The sequence below is a fragment of the Fonsecaea erecta genome, assembly GCF_001651985.1.
Source record: "Fonsecaea erecta strain CBS 125763 chromosome Unknown Scaff9, whole genome shotgun sequence".
Lineage (NCBI taxonomy): Eukaryota > Fungi > Ascomycota > Eurotiomycetes > Chaetothyriales > Herpotrichiellaceae > Fonsecaea > Fonsecaea erecta.
Window position 1 is genome coordinate 278,599 of NW_017387252.1, and position 26,043 is coordinate 304,641.

The following is a 26,043-nucleotide window of genomic DNA, read 5'->3' on the forward strand; positions in this document are numbered from 1 at the left end:
TTTGCCAACGTCGGTTAGTGGTCTCTGACCAGGCACTATAGAAAGCTCTGGAGATTTTCTCACAACCACCCATGGATGGACGGCTTTCGGACTCGCTTTCTCGTTCTTGAACCATAGCTTCTCTCTCAAGATGTGACCGGATGGAAGTTTGCCCCTGCAGTGACGCGAATGAGACGTCTGAAATGGTTGGGTTCGAATTCTTCAGCTTGGAGTGAAGGAAAACCCTCTGTTTGTGATCGGGGGTCTCGTCAAGTGGTGAGGCTTCAGCAACTTCCGCCAGTTCAATTCTCCTAGGCACATAAAGCGGGACCTTGTTGTACCCAGGCAACTCCCCCAACCCGAGTTCGACCTCCGGAGCCACGTTTGAAGATAAACTCGCGTGATCCTCTTGGCTGCTTCGAACGGAAGCCCCTTTGGACACGGGCCGCGCTGTAGAGGATGCAGAGGGGCGCTTCTTCGAGTCATGGCCATTCCAGATGACTTCAGAAGACGAGCTGGGCGCGTCCATGTACACCACTGGTCTCCGTGGAGGGACTATCGTAGCGCTTACGGATGAGATTGATCCTGCGTGAGTGACAGGGCGAGAGGTCGATTGCGATGTCCGGCCGATGCTTGGGGCAGAGTTGTGCCTGGCCGATCCACTAGACAAGCTAGGTCGACTGACTCTTCGGCTTCCAAAGGCGTGACTGCGCATCTCTTCCACGCTCCCAATGGAAGAGGCCCTCGTGAGACCCTGACGAGAGAATGCCTTCAACGAGCGTGGGCCATGCAGCAAGCGATCTTCGGCGACGTGAATCGAGTTGACCGTCGAAGTGGAGGCGGCGTAGGTATAAGTAGGGGCATGCGTGAAGTGACGAGGTAAACGCTACATCAGTCAGTGAAAGCGAAGAGGAAGAGGTTGGGCGGACAAAACCTGGGGGTTTCCAGAACCTGAAGACGGCGTAATACTGTCTTTAATTGTAACTTCATGAAGATCTCTGCGAATAAGAGAGGAGATCTCGAAACGTCGTTAGATGAAACCTCTTGGGCTGACGCTTATCGCCCTACCTTTGCCATCTCTTCCAGGCATGAATCTGATTCCTTGAGCTTGCAGTCGTAGTCCATCTGCTCCACACCGGTTAGCAAAAGCTGGTTTTTCGACGTGAGCGTGATGGCATACCAAAGGTGCGTTCGCCTTGCCCTCGCCACAATCTTCCCCGTTTGACGACGCGCAGGGGTCCTGGACACAGATATCTGCTGTGAGGTCCAATTGTGGCAGCGATGGCCTGGAGACGTGTTGCGAATGACTTGACGAATCTGACGATGTTTCTAGCGACTCTCGTTCTTTGCGCGTAAAGAAGCCATTTGGTATTTTTTTCAACCTCTGTGTCATTTTCTTGAATCGGTCATTATTCTCTCCTAGTATGCCACCAAATGCCATCCTCATGACAAACTTGCGGGATCGTGCCTCTTTTCGACTACCCTCCCCAGGCAAACTTGTCAGGATGGCCTGGTCGTCGAGAGACAATCTTGTGGAAGTAATCTCTTCAATAGAAAGCTCGGGGTTACTCGTCTCAGTGGCAGTAGTTGTGCGGAGGACTCGTGGCCACAATTTCTCCGGTATTTCGTCGAGAGGAGTGCTCGGGATGCTGCTTGTTCGGGAGGTTATCGACGCTCTGGCGGACAAGGCTGGGCGAAAAGGAGGAGGGGAACAGGTGTTTGTTGCCATCGTCCTCAAGGGCGATGCAGATGCCATTCTTTTCGTAGGGATGCCTATGCCTTTGCCTACATTTCCACACGGCGATGTGGAACGTGGACCGACGAAGGAGGAAGGAGGAAGCCGTGGATTGCGATCGTGCATCCGGTGACCCGGGAAAGTAGACTTTTCCATGAAAAGAATTGCTGAAGCACTGAGGAGGGAGGCTCGGTAAATGTAGGTGGTGGTGGCGAGTGATAGACTGTGATTTATGCGAACCTCGAGTGAGTGCAGAGACAACCTCGGAAGAAGGATCACTCGTTTGCGGTGATGAGTGCGAAACTGACTGTGTGAACGAATCGAGGATCAAGGAGAGCGAGTCTCATGTGTCCATGGCCACGAGTAGCAGTAGCGCAAAAGGAAGAGAAAGTAAGACCGAACAGAAGCGGCAGTGTGTACGATGACCCGTGAGTGAGAAGAGGGATCTACTCTGAGGTTCATGAATGCCTAGACAGGCAGGTGCAGCAGACTCCTTCTAACTGCCTTTGACTCTTGCCGCCCTCGCTTCAGCTTCCTGGCGCTCTGCAACTTGCTGCAGGAAGTCCATTCTTGTCAGATAGCCGTCTTTTGCCTTGGCATGTGTGTCCAGCTCCTCTTGGAGGCCCTCAGTATCAACATGTTCGGCCCAGTCCATCTTGCTCTTCTCAACAACATTGAGTTTAGGGCCTTTGAACTGGACTTCTCGGGTTGTTCTGGACGTCCAAGAACCCTTGAAGGCGTCTGAATTGTTGAAATTGGGATCGAAACGGGACACCTTGCGCAGCGGCCGATTCACGACTTTACCATCAGCTGCTGGACTCCCAGCCTTTGAGGAATCTTGCTGAGACAGCCACAGCCGGGCCTCTGCCGATGACTTAAGCACCCTCTTTTCCTCAACGTGGACCTCACCTGCGAACTTGTATGTACGCTTGATCATAATAGTCTCGTCACCACCGACCACAGGCACATTTTCCTTGTCAGTATCCTTACTCACAGAAGCGGCATCCGGAGGCCTTGCTGTTTCGTTTGGCTGCACCATCTGGTCAACAGCACCACCTTCCACCCGGGGAGGAGGAAGTGGACCTGGCCGATTCATCTCCTCCCATATTTTGTTTACGTCGATTGTGCTTCCTTTGCTTGAAGCGAGTTTGTTTTTCTTTCTCTCTTCCTTTTCCTTCGTCAGCATGCCCCGGGTGCGGGCTCGCCATCCTTCCGAGTCGTGTCCACTCTGCTCTGGGACTCCATGCTCATCTTTCTTGCCTTTCCTCTGGCCCTTTTTGTGTTCGCGTACTGTGGCTTCGTCCCCCGAGTCGAGTTCCGTGATCAGGTGTTCCTGTCCCTGCAGGTTTTCGAGTTTCTGCCGTTTTCGGGGTCGAAGGGGCGCATCATCGGCATCTCGATCATCGTCCTCAGAAGAAGAGGTCAAGCCTTCGGGGCCGGAGCCATCCACCTCAAAGTCACTGTCAGCCTCTTCGTCATATTCCTCCTCCAAGTTCATGTCATGATCTTGTGGATCCGTCATGGCGCCAAGTCAGAGTGGTCGATGAGGGGTGAAAACTTGGGTCACCAACGCGTGGACTGAAGGTACAGAGAGGCGAGAGATCCAAACACCAGCTTTGGTAGTAGGCGAACGAAGAGTGGGAAAGTATGCCGACTATTCGAACCAATCATGGATGCACCGCCTCGCTAATAAGCGAGCAATCCGCTTGGCGACCAGGCGGTCACGACGTCTTACGCAAGACCATCAACGTCAAACACAAAGATCCAGACCGTCCATGACTACCCTCACCTATGAACTTTAGGTGTCCGATACTCGCCTCAATAATGTGGACCGGTAGGCAGTGGTGGCTAGCCGAAGCTCTTGATCAAGTGCTGGCATCAAGCCGGTCTTTGTCCTCCGGGGCAGCGTCGCTATCGTCTTTAGGACGCACAGAAGTTGTTACAAAAGCTATTATGAGTATTCAGTTCCTTGATAAGACCATTCATCTTTTTTGTTTCACGTTGTGCATATGACTTGGCTACTGGAGGGACAAGCACTGCTGAACGTGGAGACGCGAAGACTATGCTGTTACCAATTCACCAATCTACCAGCGTCCCTTTCCCTTGGCTCACATTAAAATTCCACCCATCCTGCATACGAGACAAGGATTCACAAACCCTCCGTGCCCGATCCGTTTCATCTTTCACAGCTCGCAGCCAGGCGAATCACCTGGCAAGGCCGCCACCGCTCTCGGCCGTAAGCATACCAGCAAGGCTGTCACAGCTGCAACATCGCACATTATACCCGTTTCGGTCTCTCACAGATCTTGCAGGTAACTGCTAAGAAAGAAGTCTACGAAGTGTCGGCTTCCTTACGTCCTTAACAGACGTGAAACGGAGAGACTCAAAGCAGGACGTCTTGGTTGTCGCACTTGGCCAAATTTATAAAGCAAAGGTGAGGAAATCATCCAAAGCAGAGTCTGCTAGGTGTTTGCCATGAGTATCGGTAAGAAAGGCAGCTCATTCGACCAGATTTACTTGAGTACAAAACACTGTGACATCTACAGTAGTAAGCTATCCAGGTCTTTTACTAGTCTTAGACTGTCAAAAACAAAAATGGGTAACACGGGTATGACGGAGGCTACCATTGCCCACTATAATGATTGGCCAAATAGCATGGGAGTGAGTATATCTATCTGCATCATGGACAGTCCTAACTGGTCGCGTTTACAGTTCGATGCAAACTATGAAGAGAAGACTCCGGTTGAGCTAAGAGTGCAAGGCATCATTCCAGTTTACGCAGCAGGCACTCTGTTTCGTACAGGCCTTGGGCCAAGGTCAATCCATACATCGAAGGACACAGAGTTCAAAGTCAATCATTGGTTTGACAATTTCTCCCAGGTCCATCGTTTCCAGATCCACGCCCCTCAGCTGGACTCTAAGAACGTGCGGGTCACTTACAGTTCTCGCTTGGTGAGCGATGGACTGATTGAAAAGATCAAGAAGACCGGAAAGCTAGATGGATTCACTTTCGCTGCAAAGTACGATCCTTGCAAATCCTTATTTCAGAAAGTACAGGCCGTCTTCCAGCCGTCAACCCCTCCACCGAAGCCGAACGAGGTGAGCGCTGCGGTAACCATGTCGGTGAACTTTCCCGGCTTTACCAGAGATGGCCATAGAACAGAGGGTCCGAGGGACCCCGGCCTTGCGATGACCTTATGCAATAAAACAGATACCAATATTTTCCAATTTCTTGAACCGGAAACTCTGGAGCCCGTTGGCATCGCCTACCAGGCCGTCCTTCATCCTGACCTCAAGGGCGTGGCCAGCGGTGCACATGCGAAATCGGACCCCGAAACAGGTGACGTCTTCAACTACAATCTTGAATTCGGACGCACTGGTACATACCGCCTGTGGCGCACTTCGGCAGCCACTGGGAAGACTTCCATTTTGGCGACATTTCAATACGCTCCGGCGTACCTTCATTCTCTCTTTCTGACAGAGAATTATGTGATTTTGTGCATCTGGAACTCGTTCTATAAAGCGGGAGGTGCTTCTATTCTATGGAACCGAAATCTTCTGGATGCTATGGTGTGGGATGGGAAGCGGCCAACCACCTGGTTTGTGGTTGACAAGCGGGCGCCGGAGGACGGTGGTAAGGGTGTTGTCGCCAAATATATTTCCGATGCGTTCTATTCGTTTCACACCATCAATGCGTACGAGGAACCATCGAGATCCCAGAAAGGTGCAATCGACGTCGTGTGCGACCTGGCGGCATATGAAAACATGGATGTTCTCCACCACTTCTATCTCGACAACCTGATGAGTGATCACCCCCGAGCACACGCCTATGCAGATTCAATGAGTTCCAGTTCACGCCCAAGCTATCGACGATATCGGCTGTCGGTCATACCATCGACACCAAAGCCCGGGCCGTTAAATGCCAAGCTAGAGTACGAAAGCACGAAGACCGATGGCCTTGAGCTTCCCATCATCAACCCCAAAGTGGTGACAAGGAAGCATCGGTACATGTATGGCATTTCTGACACTGGGAAGTCGACTTTCGTCGACGGTCTTGTCAAATACGATGCCGAGACACATGCGACAACTCGATGGAGTGTCCAAGGCCAAAGCCCCGGGGAGCCAATATTCGTGAAAGACCCTCGATCTCAGGACGAAGACGGTGGCGTGCTCTTGTCGGTCGTCCTCGACGGACCTGGAGGAAAGAGTTATCTCCTTGTGCTCGATGCAAAGACGATGACAGAGGTTGGCCGTGCGCATGTGGACGGCGTGATTGGGTTCGGATTCCATGGCCTGCATGTTAGTTCCAACGAGCCTGTGGGCAGGTTCAACGGATTGCATTTATAAACAGTGATCCCAGTTAGAGAGGGATCTATATGTATGGCAAAAATGCATACAATGATGGATGCAAGCTACTCCAAGCTACAGTATGTATCCGAGTGGTGTTTGGCGTTGCGGATGGATTTTCCGAATGCCGGGTCCCCCACAAAGGCGGGTAACACCCAGAAACTTCGTTATGATGCAAGGTGTGAGGCCACTAGGCTGGGGGCCCGCTGGGTGATGGCTTGGTGACAGCTGGTAGTGGTTGGCGGAATGACGTTGGTGTGGCTGGACAGAAAGCTTTGACGTGGGTGTGTGGGAGCTCTCGCATTGCTGTCAGGCACACACAACCAGCTTTCAAGTTCTATCACTGCAACTTCACCGTGATAGGTTTGCAAGCCTCTTGTTGTTCGTTTCCATCATGCATCTTGTCTAGCCTCTGACCATTCCTTTCTTCTTCCTCTCCCTCCCTCTCCCCTCGTGCCTGCGCTTCTGCCCTCGTTGCCTACCTCCTCACGCGACCATAACTCGACAGACCATTATGTCGGTTTCAGACCTCATTGACTGGCTTAGTCTAAGCAAGACTTCGCCGCAGGTCAAGGTCACGACCCTCCCGATCACCTACTTCAAATTCCCTCCAGCACCAGAACCAACGACTGTACCTCCTCCGCCAGTAAACGAACCGACCCTTGCGCACCCATTCACGATTCCCACGGACGTGTATAATGCCCTCCTCTCTCCACATGTTCCAATCACGGTCGCACTGGTGTATATGTCACTGGTTTCCTTCCTGAACTCGGTCAACGCGAATCGCAAGTACAAGCCATGGGCGTTCAGTAGGACATATGTCTTCAAATTTCTCGTCATTGTCCACAATATCTTCCTGGCTGTTTACTCGGCATGGACGTGCGTGGGTATGGTGAATGCCTTGCGTTTGTCTCTGCCGGAATGGAATCAAGACTGGAAGGTCGCAGGAACAGTGGACGCCCTTTGCAAAATCCACGGACCAAGGGGAATCGGAAGTGCTGCGACATACAATGCAACCACCAGCGCATGGCAAATGACGAATCGCGTATTGCACCTAGCTGCTGATGGACTTGGTCCTGACAACACAGATGTGGGCCGTATCTGGAATGAAGGGCTGGCGTTCTATGGATGGCTTTTCTACCTTTCCAAGTTCTATGAAGTTGTGGACACACTGATCATCTTAGCTAAGGGCAGGAAAAGCAGTCTCTTGCAAACCTATCATCACGCTGGAGCGATGCTGTGTATGTGGGCTGGAATTAGGTATATGTCTCCACCCATCTGGATGTTTGTGCTCGTCAATTCTGGCATCCACTCAATTATGGTAAGTCGACCCAAAAACGTGATTGAACATTTCCCACTGACATAAGTATAGTACACATTCTATCTCTGCTCAGCAGTTGGAATAAAGGTTCCCAAATGGTTCAAGCAGACCCTGACGACACTACAAATCACACAATTCGTTGTTGGCGCCACATATGCTTTCTTACACCTCTTTGTTGCCTATCAGATTCCAGTCAGCATCCCTTACATCCATCATGTTGGAGAAGTCGCCTCGAAGGTCATGACAGAGGCTCCCACAGAGATCACTTCGAGTGTGTCAACGGCAATCTCGACTGCTTCAGCCGGTATGGGAGCTTGGCTGAAGAAGGCACTCCTACGAGGTGCAGGTTACGAGGGTCTTGCAGAAAACGTGTTGAACGAAAAGGGCCAGCCATTTGGAGTTGATGCTGTCCACATTGTTGAAGATGTCATCAAGAGAGAAGAGACAAGGTACAGGGAGGAGCTGCAATGGGTTCAGTGTCTGGACACGAGTGGCCAAGTCTTTGCGATCCTGCTGAATTGCATGTACCTCTTGCCTTTGACGTGGCTGTTCTTACAGTTCTTCGTCACGTCTTACCTCAAACAAGTCGAGAGGCGGCGTAGTCGATCAGCCAGCGACACTGCGATGGTCGCGCGAAAGAGCTTCCAAGATGCATCGAAAGGCGTGGTGCGACGGCTTAGCGAGGCTGTTGAAGAGATGCATCGCATCTCTGAAGATATTGGAGACGACACTGTGATTGTGGATGGTGATGAGGTCAGGAGAGAATTGAAAGAGGCTGCGGAACAAGCCAAGAGCACGGTCCAGGCACACTCAGCAAAGGCCAAGCAGGCGGCCAGCGCTAACTCCGAAAAGGTGCGACAGGAGTTTCAGCGTGACATGGAAAAGGCCAGGAAGAATCTACACGATACCGCCGAAAAGGTCAAGAGTACTGTTGCAAAGGTCGGGGACGATGAGACGAGAGAGAGTATCTCAGCAAAGGCGCAAGCTGTGGCGGACTCTACCGCTGAAACGGTGGAGAAGGCCATGGAGAGCGTCAAGTCTACGGCGCAAATTGCTACAGAACAAACCCAGCCAGCTGTCGATTATGTCGCGGAGAAGGTGGGAGAGTTGAAAGCACAAGCCCAACCTGCTGTTGACTACGCCACAGGCAAGGCCGGAAATCTGAAAGAACAGCCCGGACCAGCCCCTGATTACGCCGCTGAAAAAGTGACTGAACTAAAAGAACGCGCCGCTGAGGCGTCCCAGATGACGAACTCCCAGTCTCAAGAAGATGCCCAGGAAGCCACAAAGTCAGAAGGAACCGCAGGTGACGAAGAGAAAGACACTGCAGAAGTAGAACCAGAAGAAGCCGAAAGCAAGGCTGAGTCTATCAAAGAGGAGATCGAGGAACATTTGGAGTCGGCACAAGACACGACAACAGAAGAGGCGCAATCTCAATCATCGGTAGAAAAATTCACATCTGAGTCGAACTCCCCAAACGGAAATGGCACCGCCGGCGAAGAGGAGACTGGTCCCAGCGCGAATCTGAACCAAACACAGTCTGAGGAGACGACGGGGGTAGGGGCGCGCGAGAGTGAACAAGCCAACAGTGAGAAAAGGGAAGAGGACAAGATCATAGATGAAAGTCAGGCGGTAAGGGATGAGGATGTGGACGTCGACGGTGACAAGAAGGATGAGGATGAAGGCGGTGCGAACGGAGAGGGACGCAGCTGGGCGGAAGTTGTTAAAAAGGGTTCCAATGGGGAAGGAAAAGAAGAGACAAAAGAAGGAGAACTTGACAAAGACAAGGAGGGTTGGGGAATCTGAGTCGATCACCGAGCACGATGCACACCGCAGCGAGCAGGGCGGAGACGGAATCAGTCCTCGACAACAGACATTTCGAAAGGAGATGTCTGGGGACTCCTGTGCCCAAGTGCACACGGGAGCATTCACCCAAACCTCGGGGCTCTCGAACGCATACGGTCCATGTATGCTGCGAGACTGGTTCACCGAAGTGGTTTCCACATCAGCCACGCAAACGAGGCGGGCAATGAATTCTGCTGCAACCAACTCGATGGACTCCGTGTCAGAGGCTTCGTGGACTCCCGACATCAAACAGTGCCTGCGAATAATACAAGAACTACCTTCCTAGGCAATTTAATGAATAATTCCAGACAAGGAGAGGCCATCAAGTGGATTGATCTACCTATTGTGTATGTATGTACCAGGTAGATAGCCAGGTACCCCCTCCTGATCAATCAATCGGTCAGGCACCTAACAAGAAGGAAAGAAGATACGCGAGCTACATAGCTAGCTGGCTAGCTACTAGGGAGGCAAGCCAGAGCAGAGCGACTGACCGAGCTCAGATTGTCCCGGTTCGTCCCTCCAGAATTAATAATATCAGTCACATTTTGTTACCTTCCCTGCCTTCTATTGCTCAGGGCTTTTCCTGTATATATCAACGCACGCAAAGGCCCGAGACAAGCCGACCACCCGTCACCGTTGCAGAGAGACTGAGGATGAACAGATAGGCACCGAGTAGTGGAACATGATCGAGTCGACCATGTTTCTGCAGAATCGTGTGAATGCCTTTTTCCGAGCCACAAATAACCCCTGCCTGGGCCAGCTGGGGGCCCATTGACAGAAATCGACCGACCACAGCTCACAATTCAAACATCATATCCCGCGGTTGAATTCGACCAAGCCCCCTTCTCCGCCCTTGTCCCAGAACTCTTCCTCCAAGCTCCTCGCGCTAACGGCCTGTCGTTGCGGAAATGCCCCTAACGCTAAGGGCAGGGCAAAGATGCTGGTGGTGAGGATCAAACCCAGGTTCACGGGGAGCACCATGCGCGGCCTGGACTTCAGCCACTCTGTTTTCTGGAGCCGGACCAGGATGAGGGGAGGAAGAACCATGATCGGCGTTGCATTGAGGACGCGGGAAATCGCTGTTTCACCCACTGCCAGAATGGCGGCTTTGCGAGATTTACCTAAAGAGGCGACTTCCTTTCCAGTCTCCTCACGTTCGGCTTTTTCTTGCTCGGTTTGCACGGGGAAGATGTCGATGCCACGGCGGATTTCTTCGGAGCGCATGAGAAAGACGTTCAATGCGCCCGCGCTGGCCACGGCTGCGAAGGGGACGAGGCGGCTGAGGACAAGTCTGGTATTTGGGGAGAGGCGTTTCAAGCGCGGGACAAGAGAGTTCAATCCCACAGCGACAGAGCAAGAGGCAGAAACTGCCATCAGGTATGATTTCACCAAAGTTGACGTGCTAAGCGGTGAAGATTTATTCGCATTGGCCGAGTTGATAGCGACGTTGAGCGACTGGTTGATAATCTGCCAGGCTACTGTGCCGGTGTTGCTCAGGTTGGGTGTGAGCATACCCGCGGTGACGACTAGATTCGAGATCACGAAACAGGACATGCGGAATGGCAGGAAGACTGGTTCGCCGGTATCTATCCACCGTCAGACACTCTCTCTGAGAGGGGTTCGAAACATGATCCAACCTGGATGTAGTGTTGAATCCACGATCTTTTTGGCATTCCATATCTCCGGTGTCATGACTTTTGCTTCCCCAGTCTTATAGGACGTCACCAGTCGCTTTGCATTCTCGAGGCCAGAGGAGGAAACGAATAGTGTCCTATGAGTCAAGCAAAGGTCAGCCCCAAGGCTTCAGGAAAGGACGGCGGGTGTATATGCTGCGGTCAGTTGCGCTGTACCTTCAGCACCATTTGATGATGGCACAACTGGCCGCCAGCCCGGAAAATTTCAGATCGACACTTCATAGTGACACGCTTGCTTCTGTCCTCACCTCGGATCTGCTATCTGTGCCGACTGCATGACACGGCCCCAGTACGTCGAGAGGTCATATTGAGATGCTGGGAGATCTCGATTCCCGGGGAGTGAGGCGGACATTGTGGCGCCAGCGCCCCAATGCGACCGCGAAGACGTGTGAGAGGATTAGAGGCAGGTCAGGAAACCTGGATTAGTGTCGTTATGAGCTGCGAGAGGAAAGGAAATGAAAGAACGTCGGGGTTGTGTGCACTATACCGAGTATTCTGTTACTCACTGCGATTTCGGAGGGGCGGTCTACAGTACAGGCTTGCAGGGTACAGCTGCTGAGCTCCACGTACTAATACTCATGAGGAAGGTGTGACGAGGTCTCACCTTTTCGCTTCCGATGTTAATATGGACAGCTTTGCAGCTTGACAACGCTTGTTCTCAAACCTATGTAATGAGTGACTGCTATGGAGCCATCCATCGCTATATGGCTCGGTTTCCAACAAGCTCGGCAGTACGCACACCACTCGCAGCATTTGCTCTCGTATCCATTCGGAATGGTGTATATCGGTGTGAGTCCCTGAAAGGTCCAACCGGGTTGGCGATCTTCTTGACAAACTGACCTTCCCTAATCTCCCCCTCGATGCCGCCAAATGCCCCATCTGTACACCATCCCATCATCCTCCGAACACGGTCCGACATGGTGGCCTCGACTTCGGGCCTGATTGACAGGAAGTTGTTTTCCTGTTGCCGGATGAACGACCGCATGAAGAACATCAGAATCACCGGCCGCTCCCCGCTCGTCATCCTATTTGGACCTGTGGCGTGCCAAAGTCGACTTTCGAAGACGAGTGCTGTCCCTGCTGGCCCTTCTGCCGCTACTGTACCGTCTATATTGAAAGGATCTGGGGCACGAGAAAAGTCAGCAGTGTCCTTGAGATTACGATTCCACACCCAATGGGGTAGTCGTCATCTATGACTTTGCAATCGAACCGCGAAGTATGCGAAAGATTGACTTACCATCTGGAGCAATGGCACCGAGGTGACTGCCTGGAAATACCCGCGTTCCACCATTCTCTGCCGTGACATCGGTCAAGAACCACATGATATTGATGCCGAAGTACACGTTCCGGACTGGCGGTTGAATGCCAACCTGGTCGGTATGCAACATCATGGGCGTATTGCCTGGCCGTGCAATATTCGCACTATAGCTGTGGACCAGGAAGTGATCGCCCAAGTTTTCCGGAATGACTTCATCAATAAGGGGATGTTCTAGCAGATCAAGAAACTCCTGTCCTTTATTGATCAACGTCCAGATCCTTTGATTGGGCCCGTTTGGGCCCCCGTCTCTCGCAGCAACCCCGGCTTCCACCTCCCCACATCCTTGTTGACGAATGGCTTCCGCCAGAACATCGACTTGATCTCGGGTCAAAGCGTTTTTCACCAACCCGTAGCCAAACTCTTTCAGGTCTCGCCTGACCTGATCGATATCTTCGGTTGGAGTAGGCAACCTGGCTCCAGGCTTGGGTGAAGCAGGGTGTACTGGATCCACAGGGCAAAGGGCGTCGGCGAATTTGACCGCAACCTTGATATCGCCTTTTGGTAGCGTCGATTCATCGAAGAAGCCGTCCTTGAACAGAGCAAATCGCGGCTCCAGCAGACCCTGAGCGAAGGCAATGATATAGCGAGGCTTGATTTTCACGCGGCAGTCAGGCTCTCCATCAAATTTCTGCAGGATCCGAGGCTCCTCTCGCGTGTCAATGTAGATTGGCCCACTTTCCAAACCAATATCCAACCCAAGAACAGCCTTGACTCTGGTCATCTTGGGCAATCCATTTCGAATCACTTCGAGCGCTTCCTCACGGTCGTCCTTCTTCTTGGAATGAGGCTTCCAGTTGGAAAACATGCCATATCTCAAGCCTGACGTGGGAAAACTTTTCATCCCATTGGCAATTCCGTTTGTGGCTACGGTGTGAGAGCCATTCGTTACACCGTTTGGGTGATTGACCGCTTCTGATGGGCGTGAGGCGTTCATCTTCACCTGAGTCCTTCTGTCTCGAATGTTGAAAATAGCAGTCGGTCCTCATCTTCGGAACGGACCTCGTCCATGATATTTTGCTATACCCAGGAGCAGCTGCCAGCCCAACCGGCACGTAACACCTTAGTCATGCTTTGCGCAGTCATGGAGACGACGGGAAGAGGCTTCGGCTTCATCGCCACACTAGTCCAACCAACAAAGAGACGGTGTCCTGAGAAACAGTCCATCACTCAACGAGTGATGGAACCCCGCAGTCATTGACGGTATGCTGATTCAAATCTTTCTGACTCGAGTGGACTTACGACCCGATCTCTCGTTTTATTAGACTTCCGAACATTTCGTCTCAATCGAATCGATATCAACCTAGGGCACCCCGATCGCAATTAAACATCTGCTGATGAGCATTCAGTGGAGGACAGAAAAGCTACCCTCGGTTGTAGAACTTTTGCTTGATCTAGCCTTCAATCCAGACCTTTCTGGATATCCGCGGCTCTCCACTGCGGCCACTGGGAATCCAGCAAATTGACCCTGATTTCCCCATACACTATTTCCCGCATCTATTGGGCAACCCCAGCAGCAGTGAGCGAATCCATGGATGGAGCTCTTCCTGCTTGCCCCAGTGGCGGGGTCCAGCAAATCTGGGGTTGCCTTGCTCATCTACTCCAGGATATTGGTTCTTCGGGTCTCCGTTTTTCTCTCAACACGGTTTGGGTTATTGTGGGAACTCCCTAGGACCCTTGCTTCCCGTCGTACTTATGCTCTCTGTAGCAGCCAGCCCCGCAATTGCGTCGTGCAAGACGAAGAAACAAGGGTAGGACTTCCCTTCATCTTGGCTCTACGTCCTCATTTAACTCTTACTCAGATTTTCCTATGTCATCAACACCCCGACGAACGCTCAAGGGTCAGTCTAACAGCATGAAGGACGACTGTGACCAGTCCAAGAGCGGCCGGGGAGGCCGTTCAGGCCGGATGAGCAATGAAGATAGGAAACTTAGGAATCGCCTGTCGCAGAAAGCTTTCCGAGCCCGGCAGGCTATGCGGATCAAGGAGTTGGAGGACAGATTGGAATCAAGGCCATCGTCTAAAACCGAGCGCATCGCAGAGCTCGAGGAGCGAAATGCTTTCCTCGCCAACAGGCTGTTCGAGTGCCACAAGAAACTCGAAAGCCTTCAGGTTACTATCAAAGCCCTGTCAGAGACTACTGCAGAAGCGCTTGACATGGTGGTAAGTATCGCGATTAGCTCGACTTCCATTTGATCTCGCACAAGACTGATCCTTTCCGCGAAAGATCAACAAGGACAAAATCAAGGACTCTGATGCCAACGAAGAGGTAGAAGACGACGTTCCTCGCCCAAACTCTGTGCCCTCATCAGCCTCAGATGTCTCATCGCCGAACACGAGAGACACCACTATGTCTGGACTGGGGGCAGAGTCAACGGGCGAGGGAGACATCGTTATTCCCGGTCTGACTGTCGATGCCACTCAACACCGCTCAGTAGTCTCCGCGACTGCAGCAGATTGGCCTGATACGGATGCAGGTTACGATGAGATCCCCGACGACTTCAAGGACGCCCTCCAAGCAGCAATAAGTCACGATCCTGATATTTTTGCCTCCTTGGATTTCTTCAGCTCTTCCAGCCCTAATACCGGCGCGGCCGTCAAAGACGCAAGCAATTCCTTTGTTTGGGAGAACATGATGGCGGACCCAATTATGCAACAAAGAATATCTTTTACTCTCCCTCAAATGGGTCCGAATGCATATTCTGCTTCTGAGACTCATGGTCCAGTCTTGGTGCGGGGCCCTCACGGGCGGCTATATCGGACAAGCTCTCCCTGGTCAGACCATATCGTTACTCTCGAATACTTCTTACGCCAGAAGTGGAAGTCATTAGCTGTTCGAAGGAATAAAAGAACTATTCCATTCGAGGGGTACGTAGGCGCTTTTGCTTTGATCCGTGGAGCTTAACTAATCGGACCTTCAGTCTTCCGAGCTCGGTTTGCTTCATGCTGTCCTCGTTCATATGTTTATCATGGCCGACTATGACGGCCTGGCACACCTACACCCGAGCTCATGGTACTGTCGGCAGCCTTATGGCGTGGCGTTTGAACCCGACACCAGAGATGTATGCGGCCATTGACCCTGCTCTGACTCCGACGAAACTTCAGATGACAGTCCACCACCCAGCAATTATTGATTGGATCCCCTTTGCTTTTCTGCGTGACAAGCTGATCATCTATCATTCTGCCAATCCGCAGCTAGATGATTTGATCTGCGAGATCGGCAATTCATATGTCATGGAAATTGATCTTGCGCGGTTAATCGCCGGCATACCCTCTACTCGAGGCTATGTTGGGGTTTGGGATCTTGTGCGAGCGATTGCACCAGAAGCCACATCAATTTCAGACGCCACCAACCTTTTTCAGCCGGATTTTGAGAATTCTCCTGAGGTCATTGACGATTTCGATGAAGAGGAAGAGTCGAGCAGCGGTGCTAGTTCTCTGCCTGCGCCTAACGCAAGTGTCCTTTTCGGCTCGAAAGCACTCGCCCTCAAAGCATTCAAGTTGATGGGCATGCATAAGGGTGTTGGAAACTTCTTACTCGCCGAGCATTTCTTCGACAGGCATCCAGAACTCATGGACCCCACGGTAAACATCATTGCCCGTGGCGTCCCGCTACGCCCCGGGAATCGGAAGTTCATGATAGCGCCTCAGCCCTTGGATTCAAGCGTCCTTGGCCGGTACAAGGAGTTGTCTTCGTGGTCACTTACTGTGTCCTCGGCTATGATAACAGCGATATGAAACCCGGATCTCCTCGGCTCCGGCTTTACTATATGGGCCGTTGTGTCGGGCTGTCGAAAAGTTCCCCGCCACGGAGTAACTCACCGACAAAAACGTGATACTCTGTGATACTGTTTCGGCGACGAAATGGTAGCCGAAAGTGTGGAATCTGCCAATGTGGAAAATTTGCATTGAACTAAGAAAGAGAACGAGAGGCGAAGATGGTTTGGTCGGACGTACATGAGCATGAGCTGCCATTCAGCTGCCGACTTGCCTGATTTGGAACATTGCAACTCTCGTGGCGGTTGGATTTGTGTCGGCTTTTCGAGAATTGAAAAAGGATTCGAATGCTGAGTAGCGCCCTTGGCTACCGTAGTGCCTACGAGAAGCTCAATCTACCGGCCCTGCCATTAAATGGCTTCAAATATGCAGAAGGTGGGTGGGCTCGATGTCCAAATCATGACACCCAAATCTCTGGGAGAATCTTGTACCATCCGTCTTCGCCCAGTGCAAGCAGTCGGGCTTCTCTGGACTAGTTACACGGCACCAATCAGGAAACAAGACTCGGTTGAATCAAAACCGGCTTCTGAAGGAGAAAACACAAAAGGTCGAAGAATTTGTGGTTGAAATACTCAAGCCGCATATATTTATGTTTTTGACCCTCTTCAAGTAGATGGTCAGTCTCTGGGTATCTTCCGTGGTGTAGCAAAGACAGAGTCTCTCGCTCTCTATACTTGACTCATTCGCTGGTCCAGGATCGTTTTATCCATATCTATCTTTGAAGACTCGATTGTCGTTCTTCTGCAAAGCACTATCGATGTTAGATGTGGTTGGACGTGGAACACGGTAGGTACGGAGTAGACCGATACGTGAACTTGGTAAACGGGGAAGCCGGGTGAAGCGTGCCGTGCCAAGGCATCGGATTAACGTTTCTTTGGGCCGAAATCAGTCATCGATTTAATCACACGAGCGCTTACCACGACGGTGTAAACAACCTGGTCCCAGCAGAATTGTCCCTGCCAGAGTTAAGCCTCCCCTTCATCATGGCACCGAGAGAAGAAATATCAGGCGACGAGTCTGATGACTCCCAACTGGAATGGGAAGTGGAACAAGGCATCCCGCAGGTGGATGACCCGTTCATCCAAAAATACATGGCGGGGCGCCAGGCTCTGATAGAACAGGAGAAAAAGCAACGCCATGACCGAGCATTCAAACAGAACATGTCCCCGATGGCAAAACAGGCAGCCAAGATCATGGCTTCGATTCGACGACGAGAGTTGCAGACCGTCTGGACCTCCGAGTTTGAGGATAGCCTCGCCGATAAGAATGGCGGCAACCTCTATCCCGGCATGATGTTCACTCTGGCTCGGGATCGTATGGAGACGACCGAGTTGTGGAAGATCGTCGAGAAGATGCCCAAGGGTGCCCTGCTTCATGCCCATCTGGACGCCATGATTGACATTGACTGGCTAGTTGACCAGGCTCTCGCGGAGAAGGGATTCTGTATGGTTGCTCCTGAAGGGCTGAGTGACAAGAGCAAACGGACGTCCGGTGCACTACAATTCAGATACTATCCTGACGAGGTGGTCAAGAAACAGAAAAGCACGGGGAGCATCTGGAGTGCAGGGTACACGCCAAATACGCCTGTCACCATGCGAGAAGCACAGAGGACATTCCCGGACGATGATCAAACCTTTAAGAAATGGCTGATCAGCAGATGCACCATTACCGCCGAGGAGTCGTTATGCCACCACCATGGCCTGGATGCTATCTGGAAGAAGTTTCAAAGTACATTTCTGGTCATTACTTGGATGTTCACCTATGAACCCATCTTCCGCCGCGCCATTCAGCGTCTTCTCGGCCAGTTGGCAGCGGATGGCATTATCTACGTCGATTTTAGGATCGCATTCAAGTTCGAATTCCGAAGGCAGGGACGGACCACGGGTCAAGTGGGCAAATTTGAAGATTTTTTCACAGCTCTGGGCGAAGAGATCGAGAAGTTCAAACAGTCGCCTGCTGGCAAAACCTTCAAAGGTGCACGTATGATATGGACCGTCATCCGTAAATCGGACAATCGAACACTCGTCGATTCGATGAAGGAATGCATTCGCATGAAGCAAAAGTTCCCTCACATGATTTGCGGCTTTGACTTCGTGGCTCAAGAAGACCAGGGAAGGACGCTGAAACATCTCACCCCACTCATCTTCTGGTTCAAGAAGAAGTGTGCGGAAGCAGGTGTTGATTTGCCTTTCTTTTTCCACGCAGGCGAGTGCCTAGGTGACGGCGACAGTACGGACAATAACTTGTTTGATGCACTTTTGCTGGGGACTCGACGCATTGGACATGGGTACTCTTTATACAAGCACCCTTTGCTGATTGACATGGTCAAGGAGAAGAAGATATTGGTCGAGAGCTGCCCGATCTCGAATGAGATCTTACGACTCTCCAGCTCTATTCTGTCACACTCTCTTCCGGCACTGCTTTCACGAGGCGTGGCGGTGTCCCTGAACAACGACGACCCGGCAATCTTGGGACACGGGAAAAATGGCTTGAGTCATGATTTCTGGCAAGCCTACATGGCCTTTGAGAACCTCGGATTGGAAGGTCTAGCAACGATGGCCGAGAACTCTCTAAAATGGTGCGCCGTGGAGGATCAGAAATTGGGTGAGTGGACCAAGGGTATCACCGACGGTTATCTGGGTAAGGGCGTCAAGGCAAAGCTACTCAGAGAATGGAGGAGCGAGTTCGAAAAGTGGTGTCAATGGATATTGATGGAGTATCCCCTAGAGGCCGAGGAAGAGGATGGAGAGGATGAAGACGAAGAGGAGTCCGAGGAGGATGATGAGGATGAAGAAGATGAGGACGACGAAGACGATGAAGAGTAGACTGACTGCCGCCGGCATTTTGCTGTTGGTGATGTTGGTGGTTAGAGGCAACAGCACATCAACCGTGCCGTCTCTCTTGGTCGCCTGTATTTCGCTCCTCAACTGAATGTGGCGATGTTCTAGATGGTCTTCAACAACGACAATGACAAGGTACTCAGCGGGATATGCTCACTTTTGACAGATAAAGGACACACTCTTCTTTTTTGTTCTCCTGTTTCCCAATCTGACTGTTTCAAAGTCAATAGACTGGTGGAGAGGCTGAGCACTAAGGCGCATCAGGCTGTGACGCTCAGGGCTCTTAAGTCTGGCCGGCCCGACCCCTGCACCGTTTGCTGTCGACGGTGTTGGGGGTGGTTCGTGCCCGTTTGTTCTCGTTCGGACATTGTCATGGGGTGTTTGAGCGCTGAGAGGCGCCTCGTGTGACCACCGAGGGAACGCCCCCACTGTACCGCTGAGGACCCAAATTCAGTGGCTCACAGTGCCCAACGCTAGCTACCTAAGCACTTGGGGGTGCCCCTCGTTGGCTGCTAGCTGCATCATCCCGCCGGTACTTATCATGGGTGGAGTAGGGTAGCCAGTGGATGCTGTCAGTGGGAGGTGCTTCGAGATCTGCCTGTTTTCTCCGACTCCCCCGTACCTCATTCCAACCGTGCCTGCGTTTGACCGAGCAGTCGACACGTTTCCTCCACTGCCTCCATGGAGGACAGCTGATATGTTTCCTCTGGCCTGGACGACGCAAAAGACGTCTATTTGCGTCTGATTGGAGCAAACACAGGGAGACGCGGGTCCACGCCGAGAGAAAAGCCCCGTCGCCTCTTAACCTCACCTTTGTGCTGATCTCTGATCTTCCCTGTCCCTCATGTTGACGTCCATGTCCTTGTCAAACACCTGGACTTTACTCCTTCACCGTTGGACGTCTGTATCATTTCTCGTCCTCCATGACCCACCCACGATGACAACGTTGCCCTCATAGCCATCGTACCTAGGAGGAGCTGGGAAGCGCTGATCGTGCCCAAGAAGAACCATGTCGTACTTCCTTCCTTCTTACTTCCAGAAGCGGCTGCTTCGATATGCCCTTCTTCGTCTCGACTTCATCGACTCCGACGAGTTCGACCTCGATAACCTGGGACTGAAGTGGGGCCAACGGACCGTCATCGAACTCAAGAATGTTGGAATTAAAGTCAAGAGAATCATCGACGTCCTCCAACTTCCTGCCGCCTTCGCCCTGACCCATGCCTCTGCTAAGCTTCTGCGCCTGACTCTCCCGGCGGACCTTCACATTAGCGGCATCGAAATCGAAGTGGAAGGGGTTGAGATAATCGTGGCGATTCGGCCAGAGCATACCACAGCAGTTACGGCGGTGGGAAAGTCTCGTTCAAAAGCAGGATTTCCGAGCAGAACGGACCGTGCAAATCTGCCCAGGTCGGCTTCTCCTCCCGTCCATGACCCTGGTGGCAGATATGGAGGGGCAGGCGGACCACTGGAGTTGTCTCAAGTCCTTCCCACGTCAGAAGATCTGGCCGCGTCGTTCCTGGAGGCCGAGTCGCCGGGAGAAAGAGATGAACTACAAGCTGCACTTGAGTCACAGTCTCAGATGCATATGCAAGAATCAGTGACGTCTTCCGCCTCGAGCGAGGATGTTGGACTCGGCATGCCGGGAGGGCTTTCGTTACCTACCTTTGTCGCCAACTTTCTGAAAGGTGTGGCAGACCGATTGTCTGTCAGCATCAAGGACGTTAATGTCGTCTTGGAAACGGATCTGTCATCTGGGAACGCTAGCCCGGTTGAGAACACAAAGTTCATGTTATCAGTTGGGAACATCGCCGTGGATGCCATAGACAAGCCGGCAGACCCAGACGTCGAGCCAGATACGAGACGATCAATATCCATCGACGAAGTTCAGCTGTTTGTCCTGTCCGAGTCCGAGAATTTCTCGGAATTTTCTGGCTTCAGTTCGCCGAAGATAGCCAGGTCACGGCCTCCATTGTCACACCCTGCTAGTGTACGGAGCGACAACAGTGATCTCATTAGATCAAGCACCACCAGCCTCAGTCAGCATACCGACTACCCAAAATTCTCCCCGGCGTCATCGAGTAACTCTGCACTTGGTCTTGGACTCGAAGATACAGCGCTGTCAGAGTCCACCGTCTTCGGAAGACGGTCCAGGACCATCCCTGTCCTACCCGACTCGACGCATGAATATGAATCGATCGACAATAGAGCTCATGCCGAAGAAATGCGGCGGTCCATCCGCCGAGACAGCGATGAAACGTTTGGAACCTTGGACAACCAGTCGGAAGACTTAGCGGAATCTAGAACATTCACTCATGACGAGGCCGAGAGCATGTATATGAGCGCCATGAGTGGGCCACTGAGTATGCCGGGTGGTTTTGCTTGGTCCCAACCTATCCAAGAAGCTGGACCAGAGCAGCTCGAACAGCCTGGAGAAAATGAAGATGTATCAACACCGGTGAACGAGCAAGCAGAACCACTGGGTGATTTGTCCGGTGCCTCTGTCACCGGACCCCTACAATCCATCAACGAACCCGAAGGATCGAGTGGCGAAAGCGTCCTGGATAATAGCCTGGCCTCATGCTTTCGGTCTCGAATTCTACGCGTGAATTCCGTGAACCTCAAGGTTCCCCAACCCCATCACGAAGAAGCCCCGTCAGAAGCTGAGCAACCAATCCATCCACAGCGTTTGAGCCATGCTTCTCAGATCCGCCAGATGCATATGAGTGGGAGAAGTTCCCCAAGCACCTTCCTCAACGAATCCCGACTCCAAGCTATACGCGATATGGGTCAGAGCCGGACTGTGGAGCGACCAAAAGACAAGCTGAGCATCGACATTGGAGAGATCTCAGTGGACCTCGATATTGTGCTCTGCAGAGTTCTCGTAAGAGCCTCGCAGGCCGTCACTGACGCAATTCCAACGAAGCCCCCCCAGAAATCGAAAGTGTCCACACCAGCTCCTCGCGAGACTGTCATCCCCGATATCATCATCAAGAGTGTAACCCTCAATTTCTGCGAATCCGTCCAGAGAAAGCCTCCTAGCAAAGTTGGAGTCCAAACAATTGAATCAATTCTCTCCAGTCAGGAAGCTCTTCTGAAGGTGTCAATCACTTCGATAAGCTACACGGCAAACTCCACGCCGGAGAAGAGCCAGCGACTATCCGTCTCAAAGATTGTCGTGAACCATGGCGCTCGGGAGGTGCTCACGTTTGTTGACTCTATCAATGTCCGAGACTCGATCGCAACCAGCTCTATGCTGAGGCCTCATGATGTCGTGGTCAACGTGACAGGAAATCGATATGAGGTCCAAATCAAACCCGTCTACATTGTCCTAGATTTGTTAGTCATTGACGATGTGCTCAGCAGAAGCGGCGGTTTGAGCTCTTTGCTAGATTTGGGAAATTCCATCATGTCAACACAAACTGTGAAAGGCCCGGCTCCTCCACCGACCCCGGAAACTTCGAAACTACGCACCGTGAGGTTTAATGACCCTCAGAGAAGACCTAGAGCAGACAGTGATCCCTCCTCAACTTTGCCCAAGGTCGATGTTCGCGTCTCAGGAGCAGTTTTGGATTTGATTGGGTCCGAATCTTCTATGCAGATCAAGTCCTCAGCTATCAAAACAGTCTATCGAGACAACAATGTGAAGGTGGTCATAGACGGAGCTGCGCTCGAGGGTCCGTTGCTCACCGGTTCCCGAGCTCGCGGAGACATCTACGCCAAAATTCGCAATATCGAGGTGCACTACTCGAATTCCCCAGACGATGATGATCTGGACAGACTTTTGTCTTTGATCACACCTTCCAGCGACAGATACGAAGAAGACGACGATATCATGGTTGATACCTTGTTGAGACAGCGGCGGAAAGGCGGCGTCTTGCGATTGGCTATCGGAGATCTTCAAGCAGGTGCTGCAGGTCTGCGGTGGGTCCCTCATCTCACCAAACTCACCGATGAGATCTCGAAACTGTCGTCAGTTACAAAATATCTGCCCGAAGATGATCGACCAGGTATCCTCACCTTTGGGCTTTTGAAAAAGCTGAATTTCCGATTCGACGTCGATGAGAAGTTTGGGCCGATCAAACTCCAGGCCGACCTCATGGAGGGAGCTCACATCAACGTCCCCTCCCTCGCTGCTGCTCAGATTGCAACCTGGTCAGTGTCGAGAAGCGAGGAAGATGTGCTGATTGGCGATGTGCTGTCTCAGAGCAAGACTGTCATGGGCCCGCCCATGTTCATGTGTCGATTTATAGCAGACGAAATGGAACCGACGGTTCGAATGAAGCTCTCAAACACTTGTATTGAGTACAAAGTGCCGACAATTGTTGCCCTTACCTCGCTATTCGAACGTCTCAAGGTCGATTACGCAGGCATTGACAAGGAGATTGCTTCCTCACAGCCCTCAAGTCCATCATTGTCAACCACCGGAGATGCAGGCAGTCTAGCGCGGAAGATCAGATTCTCTATAACATTCAGAGACTCGGCGATAGCACTTAACCCTGACAAGGGCCCCGCCAAGGGTCTTTTCGTGCTGACGGACGCTATCATCCGGCATGAGAATCAGAAAAGGGGTTCGACGGACAACTTGGACATCAAAAAAGCTTCCCTTCTCATCATCAACGATGCTTCGACTGTCGGGCTGGAATCGGGAAATGTGGACCACAAGCTGTATTTCGAAGAAAATGACCAGGTCCAACAACTCACAAAGGCCGGATTCGTTCCAGTAGGGTCAATATCTTCAGCATCTGCCCTCATCAAAGTGGTTGAGGACAAAGTCACATCAGAAACTCGACTGGACGTAGAGTTCCGCAACAACCTTCTCTTCATCGAGACTTGCGCCGATTCCACCCAGACTATGATACAAATTTTGGGCGGTCTTGCGCCACCGTCACCGCCTTCGAAGGTGGCTCAATACCGAACCGAGGTCGTCCCAATTCAGGATATGTTGGCGTCATTTACCGGGAACGCTTTCGTCTCAGAACCTGGACCGTTGCTCGGCCTTCAAGCCTCGAGCAGTATCTCCACTGGCGAAACCTCTTTGAACGGCAGGACTGAAGCTGACCAGGAGGAGGAAGACGAAAACGAGTTCATAGCGGGCATGTATGGAGACGCCGATGATGCTGACGACGAGTTGACAGCGAGCCATGTTGAGTCAGATCTAGGACGCTCCATTATGTCTGAAAGCGTGCATATTGCCCCAGTTGATGCCACTGGTTCCGACGTCGGCGATGCTGGTGAGAGCGTGATGATGCACAGCCTGCTAGATTTTAGAGCGGACCATTTTATTCCGAAGTCAACGGTTGGTGGCACGGCCCATCGCTGGAATTCGGTCCACAACACCTATGGTCTAGCAAGCGATGCGATCTTTGAACGGTCTCCACTGAAGCTTCGCGTGAGGGACGTCCACGTTATCTGGAACCTGTTTGATGGATACGACTGGCAAGCCACGAGAGATACCATTTCGCATGCGGTGAAAGAGATTGAGAACAAAGCTATGGCGCGACGTCCGCGGAGCAGCAGCCGAACGACCGGCGTGGACGATGAGGATGAGTCTGTGATTGGGGACTTTTTGTTCAATTCGATCTACATCGGCATCCCAGCAAACAAGGACCCCCGAGATTTGGCGAATGCTATCAATCATGATATCGACGACTTGGTGAGTGAGACCGGAAGCTACGCCACTGGGACGACGGTGACTGCGACCACGTCGCGGCGCACGTCAGGCACGGTCCCGAGGCAAAAGAAGCTCCGGCTCAATCGCAGCAAACATCACAAGATGACCTTTGAACTGGAAGGCGTCTCAGCCGACTTCCTCGCATTCCCTCCCGGAAGTGGCGAGGTGCAGAGCTCAATCGACGTCCGCATCAAGAAGATCGAGGTCTTTGACCACGTGCCTACGTCGACTTGGAAGAAGTTCGCCACTTACATGCAAGATGCCGGTGAACGCGAACACGGGGCCAGCATGGTTCATATCGAAGTTCTCAACGTGAAACCGGTCGCCGAACTATCGGCCTCGGAAATAGTGCTCAAGGTCAGCGTTCTTCCATTGAGACTGCACGTTGACCAGGACGCGTTGGATTTCCTCACCCGGTTCTTCGAGTTCCGAGATGACAGCGCCCCCGCGTCAAGCGGGTCTTCCAGTCCACCATTCTTGCAGCGCGTGGAGGTGAACGCTGTGCAGCTCAAACTCGACTACAAGCCCAAGAAGGTGGATTATGCCGGGCTGCGGTCTGGACGCACGACCGAGTTCATGAATTTCTTCGTCCTCGACCGCGCAGATATGGTCCTCCGACGGGTTATCCTGTACGGAGTGTCTGGGTTCGACCGGCTGGGTATCATGTTGAACAACATCTGGACGCCGGACGTCAGGCGGAATCAACTCCCCGGAGTGCTGGCCGGTTTGGCACCCGTCCGACCTCTGGTCGACGTCACCAGTGGGGTGAGAGACCTCATCGCAGTGCCCATCCGCGAATATCGCAAGGACGGGAGACTGGTCCGCAGCATTCAAAAAGGAGCCCTCGCGTTTGCAAAGACAACAGCGACTGAATTGGTCAATCTTGGAGCCAAGATGGCGATTGGCACGCAGCAGATCCTGCAGAATACGGAAGACCTGTTTGTGGCCCGGGAACTACAGGGCGACCTGGACGAGGACGACGAGACTCGCAAACAGATATCTCTGTATGCCGATCAGCCCATTGGCATCAAGCAAGGGCTCAGAACGGCATATGCCAGCTTGGAACGAGATCTCTTGATTGCCCGAGACGCTGTCGTGGCGGTCCCCGGCGAAGTCATGGCCAGTTCTTCTGCCAAGGGAGCGGCCAAGGCGATCCTGAAACAGAGTCCGACCATCATTCTGCGGCCTGCCATTGGAGCCACGAAGGCGGTTGGGCAGACACTGATGGGTGCAGGCAATATGCTGGACAAACAGAATTTGAGGAGGATTGATGAGGTGAGCCGCCGTCCCCCGTCCTATGATGCGTACGGATCAATACTGACGAGCGGCTTAGAAATACAAGCGGCATTGAGGTCCCTTGCTGCCCGGTCCTGCTCGGTATTTGTTTGCTAACTACTCCGTTCCGCAGGGACATGTTTACAGAGCGGGGCGTTGGGTGGCAAATGTGTTTGCTGTACGCGGATACCAGCATATAACATGGCGTTAGATGTTTGCATGGGCGGAGCGAAAGGAAGCTTT

At 52.3% G+C, this 26,043-nt stretch overlaps 9 protein-coding genes across 9 annotated transcripts; 5 read left to right on the forward strand and 4 right to left on the reverse strand.

Annotated features, from left to right (window-relative positions):
- Positions 1-263: 263 nt before the first annotated feature.
- Positions 264-1,708, reverse strand: AYL99_09338 (hypothetical protein; the record flags this gene model as incomplete). Its single annotated transcript, XM_018840845.1, has 5 exons — positions 264-270; positions 321-865; positions 914-997; positions 1,048-1,104; positions 1,160-1,708. The coding sequence occupies 5 exons, from the start codon at positions 1,706-1,708 to the stop codon at positions 264-266; spliced, it is 1,242 nt and encodes a 413-aa protein (XP_018689526.1).
- A 502-nt stretch (positions 1,709-2,210) lies between these two features.
- Positions 2,211-3,236, reverse strand: AYL99_09339 (hypothetical protein; the record flags this gene model as incomplete). The annotated part of the gene is made up of 1 exon (XM_018840846.1): positions 2,211-3,236. The coding sequence occupies one exon, from the start codon at positions 3,234-3,236 to the stop codon at positions 2,211-2,213; it is 1,026 nt and encodes a 341-aa protein (XP_018689527.1).
- Positions 3,237-4,309: 1,073 nt separating this feature from the next.
- AYL99_09340 (hypothetical protein) lies at positions 4,310-6,061 on the forward strand (the record flags this gene model as incomplete). The annotated part of the gene is made up of 2 exons (XM_018840847.1): positions 4,310-4,375; positions 4,427-6,061. 2 exons carry the CDS (start codon positions 4,310-4,312, stop codon positions 6,059-6,061), a joined length of 1,701 nt encoding a protein of 566 aa, XP_018689528.1.
- A 514-nt stretch (positions 6,062-6,575) lies between these two features.
- On the forward strand, positions 6,576-9,188 carry AYL99_09341 (hypothetical protein; the record flags this gene model as incomplete). Its single annotated transcript, XM_018840848.1, has 2 exons — positions 6,576-7,382; positions 7,434-9,188. 2 exons carry the CDS (start codon positions 6,576-6,578, stop codon positions 9,186-9,188), a joined length of 2,562 nt encoding a protein of 853 aa, XP_018689529.1.
- An 849-nt stretch (positions 9,189-10,037) lies between these two features.
- AYL99_09342 (hypothetical protein) lies at positions 10,038-11,273 on the reverse strand (the record flags this gene model as incomplete). Its single annotated transcript, XM_018840849.1, has 3 exons — positions 10,038-10,813; positions 10,865-10,998; positions 11,170-11,273. The coding sequence occupies 3 exons, from the start codon at positions 11,271-11,273 to the stop codon at positions 10,038-10,040; spliced, it is 1,014 nt and encodes a 337-aa protein (XP_018689530.1).
- Positions 11,274-11,621: 348 nt separating this feature from the next.
- Positions 11,622-13,173, reverse strand: AYL99_09343 (hypothetical protein; the record flags this gene model as incomplete). The annotated part of the gene is made up of 2 exons (XM_018840850.1): positions 11,622-12,043; positions 12,159-13,173. 2 exons carry the CDS (start codon positions 13,171-13,173, stop codon positions 11,622-11,624), a joined length of 1,437 nt encoding a protein of 478 aa, XP_018689531.1.
- A 918-nt stretch (positions 13,174-14,091) lies between these two features.
- AYL99_09344 (hypothetical protein) lies at positions 14,092-15,975 on the forward strand (the record flags this gene model as incomplete). The annotated part of the gene is made up of 3 exons (XM_018840851.1): positions 14,092-14,400; positions 14,465-15,105; positions 15,159-15,975. The coding sequence occupies 3 exons, from the start codon at positions 14,092-14,094 to the stop codon at positions 15,973-15,975; spliced, it is 1,767 nt and encodes a 588-aa protein (XP_018689532.1).
- Positions 15,976-16,997: 1,022 nt separating this feature from the next.
- AYL99_09345 (hypothetical protein) lies at positions 16,998-18,839 on the forward strand (the record flags this gene model as incomplete). Its single annotated transcript, XM_018840852.1, has 1 exon — positions 16,998-18,839. One exon carries the CDS (start codon positions 16,998-17,000, stop codon positions 18,837-18,839), a length of 1,842 nt encoding a protein of 613 aa, XP_018689533.1.
- A 1,024-nt stretch (positions 18,840-19,863) lies between these two features.
- On the forward strand, positions 19,864-25,876 carry AYL99_09346 (hypothetical protein; the record flags this gene model as incomplete). The annotated part of the gene is made up of 2 exons (XM_018840853.1): positions 19,864-25,800; positions 25,859-25,876. The coding sequence occupies 2 exons, from the start codon at positions 19,864-19,866 to the stop codon at positions 25,874-25,876; spliced, it is 5,955 nt and encodes a 1,984-aa protein (XP_018689534.1).
- Positions 25,877-26,043: the final 167 nt, after the last annotated feature.